Source organism: Botrytis deweyae (genome assembly GCF_014898535.1).
Source record: "Botrytis deweyae strain B1 chromosome Unknown BDEW_005, whole genome shotgun sequence".
Taxonomy (NCBI): domain Eukaryota; kingdom Fungi; phylum Ascomycota; class Leotiomycetes; order Helotiales; family Sclerotiniaceae; genus Botrytis; species Botrytis deweyae.
Window position 1 is genome coordinate 1,648,185 of NW_024066212.1, and position 12,204 is coordinate 1,660,388.

General features: G+C 43.2%; 3 protein-coding genes across 3 annotated transcripts; 1 reads left to right on the forward strand and 2 right to left on the reverse strand.

Moving 5' to 3' along the window:
• Positions 1-1,307: 1,307 nt before the first annotated feature.
• Positions 1,308-4,668, forward strand: EAE98_003161 (uncharacterized protein; the record flags this gene model as incomplete). Its single annotated transcript, XM_038950781.1, has 11 exons — positions 1,308-1,428; positions 1,480-1,626; positions 1,697-1,848; positions 1,904-2,262; positions 2,317-2,477; positions 2,527-2,784; positions 2,834-2,942; positions 2,992-3,342; positions 3,434-3,851; positions 3,974-4,112; positions 4,240-4,668. 11 exons carry the CDS (start codon positions 1,308-1,310, stop codon positions 4,434-4,436), a joined length of 2,412 nt encoding a protein of 803 aa, XP_038813310.1. The 3' UTR covers positions 4,437-4,668.
• A 1,929-nt stretch (positions 4,669-6,597) lies between these two features.
• On the reverse strand, positions 6,598-7,303 carry EAE98_003162 (uncharacterized protein; the record flags this gene model as incomplete). Its single annotated transcript, XM_038950782.1, has 3 exons — positions 6,598-6,697; positions 6,836-6,906; positions 6,964-7,303. The coding sequence occupies 3 exons, from the start codon at positions 7,301-7,303 to the stop codon at positions 6,641-6,643; spliced, it is 468 nt and encodes a 155-aa protein (XP_038813311.1). The 3' UTR covers positions 6,598-6,640.
• A 2,215-nt stretch (positions 7,304-9,518) lies between these two features.
• Positions 9,519-11,950, reverse strand: EAE98_003163 (uncharacterized protein; the record flags this gene model as incomplete). The annotated part of the gene is made up of 5 exons (XM_038950783.1): positions 9,519-10,134; positions 10,182-11,319; positions 11,372-11,611; positions 11,673-11,775; positions 11,831-11,950. 5 exons carry the CDS (start codon positions 11,948-11,950, stop codon positions 9,519-9,521), a joined length of 2,217 nt encoding a protein of 738 aa, XP_038813312.1.
• Positions 11,951-12,204: the final 254 nt, after the last annotated feature.

The window sequence follows — 12,204 nt, forward strand, 5'->3', positions numbered from 1 at the left end:
CTTTGCAAATGGAGAGGGCTGAAGTACGATAGACGAATCAGCATAATGGAAATACGATAAATACGCGGAATAATAGGACGAGATTGAAACTTGGAACGTGCTCCGAGTAAAGTTAAGGAGCTTTCCTAAAGGGACCGTATTGAAAGAAAAAATGCGAAGAAGAGATGAAGAATCCACTTTTTATTTCCCGGAAGATACCATTTCGTGCGTGATGCGAGATACGAGATACGAGATGCGAGATGAAGGGCAACAGAATTCGAGGAGAGGTTGATAGTAGGAAGAGGAGAATTGTATATAAGGTACAGTGTAAGACGGTGCTGCTTGGTGAAATACTTTGTGAATGTATTGATTTTATATCCTCAATGGAATTGAGATCAGCATTCTCTGATGCTCAAGGTAAGATCTTACCGAGAATCAACTGGACAGCTAATGTCCGATGCCGCCTTCTTCAATGGTCTTGAATATCCATATGCATCAGACCCAGATTGCGGCATCTGAAATACTGACCGTCATCTGTGGGTGTTTGATTCACAAAGCCCGGAAGATATCTATGCCTGTAGGGCTGAAGTTGGTAAGAGCTATGGTGGTTGACCATGTCTTCCGGAAACTGTCCTGCAGGAGTCTGACACACGTTCTAGAGCTTGGGTTTGGCTATATAATGAGATATCCCATTATACGGCATCTCTCTCTTCCTTCCGTATCAGGATCATGTGAGAATGTTTGCTCGTCTCAGATTATTAGCAGAGGGCTCAGGCAATGAAAGAAGTTGTGATTGGCACATGACTCTGAAACATTTCTGTTGGATCTTCCAATCACGTGGAGGATGCGCATGGACTACCTCGACTACCTACTAGGCCTGCTCGCCTGGTCCGAGTCCGAGTCCGAGTCCGATGTCCGACATTTCACTGCGAGTACGAAATACGCGTATAGGTAGAAAAAGCTTAAACGAGTTTCACCCTAACATGCGCCAGTGGTCCAATCTAGAACGTTAAATACACAGCACACGTACTAATAACTAATAACACAGCATGAACATGAAGAAAAGGTCAGAGATGCATTGGCATCCCTTTGCTGGGACCAAATACGCTCAATACGGCATTGATGCACTGCCTCTATATACTTAGGTAGGTACTCCTTCGATAGCCACAGTCTAGTCAAGTATAGTTTGCCTAGATCAGTGAAAGGCTTTACAAACATTCATTCCCCATCTCATAACGTTTCCCTTCCATTTCATCCTTTTTCTTAATACCATATCATACTTGTACGTGCAAGTATTTGGCCATTCTCTATCTTGATTCCCAGATATCATGGGCATTCCTGAACAACAGCCAAAGGGGAGTGAAAGTATCAATTGGGATGCTCCTCCTCCCTACGAAGAATTGTACGCGTTCGGCAATGAAGAGTCTGCTGTCTCTACTTCAGTCCAAGGTGATGAACTATATTGACAGTCTAATCAAGGAATTTTACTGACACCACCAGACAATGGACGGATTAGTATGGCATTTTTGGGTAATACCTCACCATTACCTCCAATCTATACACCCGAGAATATACCGCAAGTAAAATCAGAGCCCGTGAAATCGTATCCAAGACTTAATATAGTCATTCAGGTAGTTGGAAGTCGAGGTATATACATTCCTAATTTCTCAATATCGAGAAACATCAATTGTACTTCATCACTGATCAGCTTTTTCAGGCGATGTTCAACCTTTCATTGCCTTGGGCAATGAACTTCAAGTCGCAGGTCATAGGGTGCGTATTGCTACTCACGATGTATTTGAAAAATTCGTACGAGATGCCGGAATAGAATTCTATGCAATTGGTGGCGATCCAACGGAATTAATGGCAGTAAGTGTACTTTATTCGCATCCCCAACATACATACTTATGACCGTCCTATCTAGTACATGGTCAAAAACCCCGGAATCTTTCCAAAAATAAGTACCTTAGCTAGTGGAGAGATATCAAAGAAAAGAAAAATGATATCCGCTATGCTCGAAGGATGTTGGCGATCCTGTATCGAACCCGATTCTAAGACTGGAGAACCATTTATCGCAGAAGCAATTATTGCCAACCCACCTAGTTTTGCCCACACACATTGTGCTCAGGCATTGGGTATTCCAGTTCATCTTATGTTTACTATGCCTTGGACGGCTACGAGGTCATTCCCTCATCCACTTGCAAATATCCAATCTACTGAAACGGACCCTAAAACAGCCAATTTTCTTTCTTATGGATTGGTTGACACGATGACTTGGCAAGGGTATGTTTCCAATTTATATTCTTGATCTCTCAATCTCTAATCATTTGATTATAGACTTGGAGACGTAATCAATCACTGGAGAAAGACGTCCCTTGATCTTGAACCGGTCCCTGTGATGGCTGGTCCTCATTTAGCAGCTTCTCTCGATATTCCATTCACATACTGTTGGTCGCCAGCACTTGTACCGAAACCAAAAGATTGGCTCCCACATATAGGTTCGTAGATTCGGTTTCTTCCAAACTCTAGTATTGATAAAGCTTTTAGATGTTTGTGGATTTTTCTTTCGTCCGCCCCCATCATATGATCCCGATGCGAGGATTTTAGGATTTCTGGAAGCAGGCTCGAAACCCATTTATATAGGATTTGGAAGCATCGTAATGGAAGATCCTAAAGCCATGACCGCGACGATCATGGCTGCAGTTCAAAATTGTGGTGTCAGAGCAATTGTATCGAAAGGTTGGAGTAAACTTGGACAGGAGGTTGAGAATGAGAATGTGTTATTTATTGATGATTGTCCTCATGGTAAGAGATACATCATTATAATGATCTTAGAATTAACTAATATTGATAGAATGGCTATTTAAACAAGTTGCGGCTGTCATCCACCATGGTGGAGCAGGAACAACAGCATGTGGATTACTCAATGGTCGTCCTACAGCAATCGTACCTTTTTTTGGCGAGTGCGTCGAGAATTCTCCTGCATAAAATTCCTCCACTAACTTTCAACAGCCAACCATTCTGGGGAAACATGGTAGCAGCAGCCGGTGCCGGTCCTGCACCTATCGAACACAAATCTCTTAACATCACCACTCTCTCCGATGCCATCAAATTTCTCCTCTCCCCCGATGTGGTAACCGCAGCACAAACCCTCGCCTCAAGAATCCAACACGAAAATGGCGTAAAAGAAGCCGTCAATTCCTTCCATCGTAATCTTCCCATCAAAACCCTCAGTTGTGCGCTCTTAACTCAACAACCCGCAACATGGTATTGGAAAAAGGGTAAAAAACATCTCAACTTATCTCACCAAGCAGCCGCCATTCTCGTCGAGAAGAAAAAAATAAACGCCTCTGATCTTTCCTTGTAAGTTCACCTCCTCTAGATATGTATTCATCTATCAATTCATTCATTCATCCATCCAATCTTCATACTTACTCAATGTCCCACGAAAAAGACACAAACCCCACCCCATAACCATCACCAACCGCCGCTGGGACCCCTGGACTGCCACAACCTCCGCCGCCTTCGACAGTGCCCTCGACATCACTCGCGCCATAACCAACATCGGACTTGACTATCGCACCGAATACACGCGCGCTCTAACCCGACCACTCCGTAAAAAGCAAAACGAAACCGGCAAAGGCATCGACACTGACACTGACACCGCCTCATCGCGCAGCGCTCTACAAGCGAGCTCCATCGCGGTCGGAAAAGGGTTCGGAAAGGTAGGCATCGCGATGAGTAAAACGGCGATCGATTTACCCCTCGCAGTTGCGGATGGCTTTCATGCTTTGCCTGCGCTGTATGGGGATAAGCCGAGGGAGTATGAACAGGTGAGGGATTGGAAGAGTGGAAGTATCAAGGGAGCTAAGGTTTGTTTTTCCTCTTTCCCTCTTTTCCCTTTTTGAGACCGAATATGAGATGGGTTACGAGATGGGGAATATGCAGATTCATGAAGAGGAAAGCAAGCTAACCACGTATAAAAATAACAAAGAATTTCGGCTATGGAATCGCAGACGGCTTCACAGGATTCTTTACACAACCCATCCAAGGCGCCATGCAGGAAGGCGGAAAGGGATTCCTGAAGGGTCTTGGAAAAGGCACGGTGGGATTTCTCACCAAACCTGCTAGTGGTAAGTCCAGTTCAGTTTACACAATCCATTAATTTCATTTCATTTTATCCATATCCCCAGTCTCGCATCCAGAACCTCTCACCTCCCCAAATCAAACCTCGCTAACCCCCACTCCCCCTCCTCCCAGGCGTCTTCGGACTCGTCTCCTACCCCGCCCTCGGCCTCTACAAAACCCTCAGCACATCCACGCACCAAGGAACACAGGGCAAAATCCTCCTCGCCCAGCGCGAATACGGCATGCATCTTGCGATGACGCGGCAGATATCCGAGGAGCTGAGTGAGAAGATTGTAGAGGATTTTGAGTGGCTGGTTGAGGGGGCTTAGGGGGTGCTTGGTACTTACTACGTAAGCTCGGGTGTTTTTTGTGTACTCATGGGTATTAGCGTATACCCTTTTTCTAGATTAAAGAAAGAAAAGAAAATACTGGGAATAGGTACAGAATCGGAACTTTTAGAGCGAACTTCTTTCTATTCATCAAATGAGGAGCTCCTATATTTAGAAAGAAAAAGATATATAATTATAATACGAAAGAAGAGGAATATAAATAAATTTATAGGCATTCAACACAGAATCCACAGGAGTTTTAATAAAGCAATGAGCGAATTACGTATTCACAAAGCACACACCCCTGATTCAGAAAAGAAATCCAACGCATGAGAAACATTAGATATAACCCATTCCACAAAAACATATCATTCTATATACCCCTCTACCACCTAATCTCCATATCCTACTTCACAATCTTCACATCAAAAGAGAATCAAGATCACTTAAGAAACTTCCATGATCCCATCTCATCTCATCCCATCCCATCTAGTCCCCAAGATGTCTCATCCATTTCTAGAGCCGAGTCATGATATTGTAGCAAGTACCAGTACCAGTACTAGCACTAGTACTACCTCCCCAATTCATTCTTTCTGATAAATCTTCAGAAGCTCGCAATTCTCTTCCAACTCGCCTCTTTCCCTCCTTTAAAATCTCAAGTGTCTCCAATCTTCTGCCTTTTTCTTTCTTTTCAAGTCCTTTTCAAGCCCTTTTCAATAGTATTCTCCTTGCTCGCTTCCTAATATCATCAACTTTGGTACCTATTCAATTTCTAGTCTCTTATTTCGAAACCTCCAGTAGATACCATTTCAATTTCTTTCTTCCAATTTTCAATTGAAAGAAGTATTTTTCATGGAACTGTTTAATTGCAGATTTCAATGGCAACACCTGCCCAGTCATTATACTCATCTGATAATAACGCATCTACATTTTCATAGTCAATCTGTGTTCGCTGGACAAGTCTTCCAGTTTCAATTTCTAGTCTCTTATTTCGAAACCTCCAGTGAGTGCTGTGTAGAGAGTGTTCTTTCGATCTTCAATTCGGAGAAGTTTGATTGCAGATTTTAGTGGTGGTCCCCAGTCTTTATAATCTTCTTATAATCTTCTGATCGTAAACAAAACATTTGCATCCTCGTAGTCAATCTGCGTTCGTTGGGCGAGTTTCATCCAATTCCCTTGCTTAACCATCCACTATCGCTATATTCGTGTGACAAAGCTTGTTTCTCTCGGAATATGCTGAAATATCTCATAGTGTATATATCGGCCACCGATACCTTTAGATCTAAGGCGACCCTTGCGAGATGGTTCAGCATTGGTGTTAATGGTGGTTTTTGCAACAATGATCTTGCTTCCGCCTTGATCTTCGACCGGTACTTTGCTGAATACTTTCTATCCCATTGCGCAGACTGCTTGCTTGTATGTCATGCATCTATCTGCCACATAACCGCTGTGGTTCAGCAATATAATTTCCTTTGTATGGCTTACTTTCTGATTTCTTCTGCCTGGACATCCTCCATTCTTTTTAGCTCTCTTTCAGTCTCCTGCTCTGCTTTTTCCATTTGGTTGTTGATATTTCTCTTTTTTCTGAGCATAGCATGTGTAATCTGTAGGTGTATGGATTGACGGGGTACTTCTCAACTTTCAGAATTTTGAACAATTCAATCTTTGATTCCCTGATTCTTCTTTTGATTGTTCAGCCTGTGTTGAATCAACGTAACAATTCTTCAACAAATATCGAGTTGAAGCTTCGAAAGATATTGTTAAGTCAATTTTGTCCCGTTAATCCGTACACCCACTGGTGGAGGCAATAGACGCAAGAGTTGAGGTGAAGCCAATGAGCTAAGGTTAAACCATCAAGAGAACTGCGTTCTTAGTTGAACTAACACAATGAAAGTCTCCGTTATTTGATAATCCATCATAAACAGATCGTAGCAAGCCTTCAGCAATGATTTTGGTGGTCTTCCACAATATAAGCCCCATAAGATGTTTGTGCTTGTGTATCCGAGCAAAAGTAGCAAAATCCTTAGCAATATGCCCACCTGCAAATCATTTGCTCAAGCAACTGTTCATCAAAATTCTCCTCTCCCTTTCCGTCTCATCTCATCCCAACATAATCCATCACAATTCATCCATTGACTGCGCTTCATCCACATCAATTGTATCATTCATCGATCCCAATTCCCACACCAAGATGTGTTACCAAATCAGAGTTTCCCAGCTCCATGACACCACATTGCCAAACTAACAAGTGGTAAAACCATCTACAAGATATAATCATCAGTATTCTTATCTCATCTCATATCCCAACCAACTCTTTAATTTCAAATAACCCACAAAACAAATCATCAATCCAGCAGCAGAGTTAACAGTGGGGGAAGACTCAGACAAAAAAAACATACCAGATCAGTAACTTGACAACAAAGTCTATATTCCCACACCGGACAATCCGCACCATCATCTAAATTCCTACCTATCAATCCGCATAATTAGCACACACACACAATCCCCCCAAAATAAATGAACTCACATCCAATCCCATTAACACTATTCCCATTCAACACAAACCCAAACGCCCTAGCTGCCGCCACCACAAGCGGCTGATCACCATCCAGAATACTCGGACAGCACACCAGAGCTCCCTGATTCACATCTGCGCATTCTGCAGAATGTGTGGTTGTTGTGAGGAGAGCAGGAGGAGCGAAATTGAGTGTTGAGGCGGTGATGGTGATGTTTATGAGGGTGTCGAGGAGGGAGGTGAGAGAGGGAGAGCTGGGGGGAAGGGGTGTAGGAGATGCGAGTGTGAGGGGATGGGGATGGGGATAGAGAGAGAAGAGGAGGAGAGAGATGATGGTGGAGAGGGGGTGCATGGTTGTTGGTGTTGGTATGGCGGGATGGTATCTGTGTGCTTGGTTGTTCGTTTGTTCCTTTATCTGAGACTCGAGAAGCCAGGAAACATAGGCAGGCAGGCAGGTAGGTAGGCAGGCAAGAAGTAGATATAAACGAGAAGTAAACAAACACCAACCCAACAAGTTCCAAAGCAAAGTCTCCAGCAAGCAACAAACCAGCAAGTAAACCAGCAAGTAAAGTAACTAATCCCTCAATCTCAGCACTCAAGTGAGAAGTGAGAAGTGAAAAGTGAAAAGTGACAAGCCAAAGAAAACAAAATTTACAAAATCGACACCTTTCCCTATCGTGAAATTTGAATCGTGATAGAATGCAATATCGTTTTTCACATTGAATGATAAAGGAAGAAGAAGAAGTGAAAAGACGGAATCAAGAAGAAGAAAAGAAAGCAACTCCTAAAATCCCTAAAATTAGTCTACATCGATACAATCCCAAAAGGGCAGGCCGGATTCGGTATCTCGCTCCGTACCTTCCTCTCTACCTCCTCCCCAACTATTTACCTAACTATTTATCTACCAGTTACTTTTTTCTCGCTTGGAGCACGATGCGTACAGTATTCTCCGAATGGACCAAGCGAACGAATAGATAGATACACCACTTACTCACTCACTTACTTCCTTCCTTACTCACTCATCGCATCTCACTACTTCCTGCAGAAGATAAGAAAGGAGAAAGAAGAAAGAAAGAAAGAACAAGAAAGATATTAATATTAACTCATCAACTCATCAACTCATTATACTATCTACCTACCCATCAATCTATTTCGTAAATATTCAACTTCTCAACTTCCAAACTTATCAACTTCCCAACTTTCTAACTTTCCAACTTCATAACAAATAATCCAAACTAACCTTTCCATCCCTTCTATCCCTTCTATCTCTTCCATCCATCATCTATCTTACCCAACTCACCTCACTCACTCTCTCACTCACTCTCTCACTCTCTCACTCACGCTCCTCTCATCAGTCCGAACGTCGCCACCAGCACGCTCACGCACCCTCGCTCCCTCAGCTCGGCCACTGCGCGCACGCTCCTACGCCTCACCCGCACTCTCGCACTCGCCACGGCTCCACGCTCACCGCTCACGCTCTCACACGCTCACGCGCTCACTCGCCCCCCCTATCGCTATATATTTACTAACAATCCAACAAATAATCCAATTCACAAGCTCACCCCCTCAGCCCCCGCATCCCCTCATCCCCTCATCCCCCTCATACCTCATCCCCCTCATCCCCCGCATCCCCCTCATCCCCCTCATCCCCCCTCATCCCCGCAGCCCCCTCATCCCCTCACCCCCTCATCCCCCTCATCCCCCTTAAAAACGCAATCCTCCATCTAGAAAAATCACCTAGAAAAGGTCACCTAGAAAAAGCACCGAAAAAAATCCCCTATAACCTCCACCTCCACCTTCAAAATCCACTTGGTATAATAAAAATAAAAACATAAAAAAATATCTCATTTTTTCCCTCCTTCCCCCCTCCTTCCCCCAATTCTCCTCTATTTTCCATTTCCATTTCCATTTCCATTTCCATTTCCATTTCCATTTCCATTTCCATCACCATCACCATCACCATCACCATCACCATCACCATCACCATCACCATCACCATCACCATCACCATCACCATCACCATCACCATCACCATCACCATCACCATCACCATCACCATCACCATCACCATCACCATCACCATTACAAAAAGCAACACCATATTAAATTCCCTCTCCCTCTCCCTCTCCCCCTTCCCCTCTTAATTCATCCAAAAAAAATCTTCATTCCACTACCGTGAACATTCCCGTAACATTACAAATCATTCACATGGATCTCTCTCATCTTTCTCATAAAATCAAATCAAATGAACCCTCAAACACATTCCAGCCAAAGAATGACAAAAATAGTACACAAAAGTCGGAATAGAAATAAAATATCATTATATTCATTCATGCCCACTAAAAACTCCATCCTAATTCATCCCATGTACAAGGTACCAGGGCATCATATATTTCCTTTCCTTCCCTTCCATTGTAACTCCTTCCTAGGTCATTAAAACACCAAACCACACACCAAACCACACACACCTGAGCCTTTAAACACCGTAAAACACCAAATCCCACAAGACCAAATCAAGTCTCGAATCAATCGAAAAAAGAACATTTCTCTAAATAACATGCACATCACTATTTACCAATAGCAGGATTTGTCGACAAAACTTGAGTAGGAGCAATTCTTCTCTTTTTCTTTTCAGGTCCAGCTCCTGTATCTTCCTTCTCACTCTCACTTACATCTCCAGGACGTTTTACACCCACAACCGAACCTGTAGTACTTCTTGGAGTTTGTGGTGGTGTTGTCATAGGAACTCCGGAAGTGGTATTCGCTGCAGCAATACCTGGAACACTACTTGATAATGGAGTTGGGTTACTGATAATTGTCCCCATAGCTGATGTTACATGAGATGATTGTGTTGCAACTGAAGATGTAGAATTTGACCGAGTAGGTGAAGAAGGTCTGAAAGTTGTGATAGGAGCTGGTGGAGGTGATGGCGCCACCATAGGATTTGAAGATGTCCGATGATGATTATTTGAAATTGGAAATGGTGATGGAGGTGCGATCCCAGCTGTTGGTGTTGCCATGGGAGTATTTTGAGTTGACGAAACTGCTGAACCACTAATATATGAACGCTTTGCAGTGGGTATTTCTTCATCATAAATTTGTCCAAGTTCACCTGGGGCAAAAGTTAAGGTTGAACAGAAACCATCGGAGGATGTCATCAATAATGTAGTTCCATCAGTGGACCTAAAATAATCAGCATGGACCAAATCTATTGATTCGAATAAACATACCATGATAAATCTGTAAAAGTTGCACAATGTAAATTGCTCACTATGCAAAGCGGGGTTTGTTGTTGTGTGTCATACAATAGGACTGAATCCTCTGTGGCAACAGCATAGACCATACGATAAGGCAAAGAAAATGCCATTGTTGGGCCTTGGGATGTTACGTTCGTTTCAACCTCCAAAGATTTTGGTTTGGATGAAGAACTAGGTCTCGAGGAATCACTACTTTGTGATACAAGTGGAGGTGGTTCCATTGAAGCATTCGATGGCGATTTAGGAACCATTGCTGGTTCTGGTAATGCTGCCATTGTGTCATCAGCGGATGATGTATCGATTGTGATATATTTTGTAACTGGTGGGGGAGCTTTTCTGGTTGTGTAGTAAACTGGAGAGCATTTGACAGCCACAGAAGGTTTCTTGTGTCCCGGTAAATGTGCAACAGGAGGCTTGTTGATTCCACCTCGTGTATAGATGTAGACTGTATTAATCACTTCATACAACATCTTTGCACCCTCTTCTGACCCCTTGTGTTGTGTTTGATATTGACCGGCTGGTGTAAAAAGAAGACTACCATCAGGTGTAAATGCGAGTCTTCGGAAAAATGACTTGAGGGTTTCATTGGCGTAGATATGAGCATTCTTGACTCCAAGTCCAATCATCGAATATGGTTTTGGTGATGCTTCCATGGGCATAACAGCGGGTAATGGCATTGAAGGAGCAGGAGAGGCCGATCTTCGCATGGACATTGCTGGAGAAGAAGCACCAAATGAAGATCTTCTACTATGACTAATAACACTAGGAGGATTCATTGGTAAAGCCATCGAAGTTGGTGTACCTGGACAAGATGGACCTGGTGAACCTATTGTATTTGGGGTTTCTGGTGGAAATTGTGAACGAAATCCAAGCTCGGGTGGTGCTGGACTATTGGAGGAAATTCGTCTTCCAGGTAAATCCATCTTCAAATTATGTCCAATCCTTTTTGGCTCTTCCCTATTGTCGAGACTAAATTGTCCGTCTTTCGTTCTCAAGGTATAGATGTGTACGGATCGATCGGATGATTGTGTCGCGATATATTCATTCAATGGATCCCAGGCAACACCTTGAACGTAATGTTGATGTTCAGCGATTTGTCTAATTAACTGACCTGGATGAAATTGATTAGTTTTCACGGAATGACAAAAGTATGGATGACATACCAGTTTGAGCATTGTATATCCTCGCAACATTATCCATACTCCCAATTATGAAGTACACGGAATCGGGGGACCAAGCCAAATCGTATATCTCAGCACCCGACGATCTACACATATGTTTGGTTCGCCAGGTTTCCTTTTCTTCGAATCCATCTCCTCCGAATGCAGGTGTGATATTTGAAGCTTCGCTAGGGACCCAGAGTAGTACATTGCCGTCGTCTCCAGCAGATGCTAGTAATTCCCCTACCAGATTGATTAGCCACATTACATTCCATCTTGATGTGTATAAACTATGCCTTCATACCTTTCGGAGCCCATCTTACTACATTGACTGCTTGTGTATGCTTTTGTAGAGTAGCTAGATAGTCAATCTTGCGGTCTTCTCCTTCGGATTCTATCTTCCATAACTGTATTCCAATCAGTACTTCTTTCACATTTCCCATCCGGATAGATTGAACGTACCCTAACATTTCCATCTCCTCCTGCAGTCGCCAATCTTCCCTTCCCAGCCTTTTCCCAATCGCAACTATATATGGGAGAATTCTGATCATGCCAGTTGATGATTAAGGGTGTAGCTTTCATTGTGCCGGTGTTTCTCGAGGTCGATAATTGAGGTCTTGGATTGAGTGTTTGTCCGAGGGATGAACAGGACTCTTTCGTCGTTCAATTCGCAATCTTTTTGTTTGCAGAGGATGGAAAAGAGATGAAGTTAGATCGATATCGAAGAATGATCTGAATGAAGGGCGTGAAAGATCTTGGAAAGGGTGTCAGGTAGGATTGCTGGTACTGGTACTGGGGTTGTGGTTTTGAATTTCAGCACGATAGAAACTTTAATC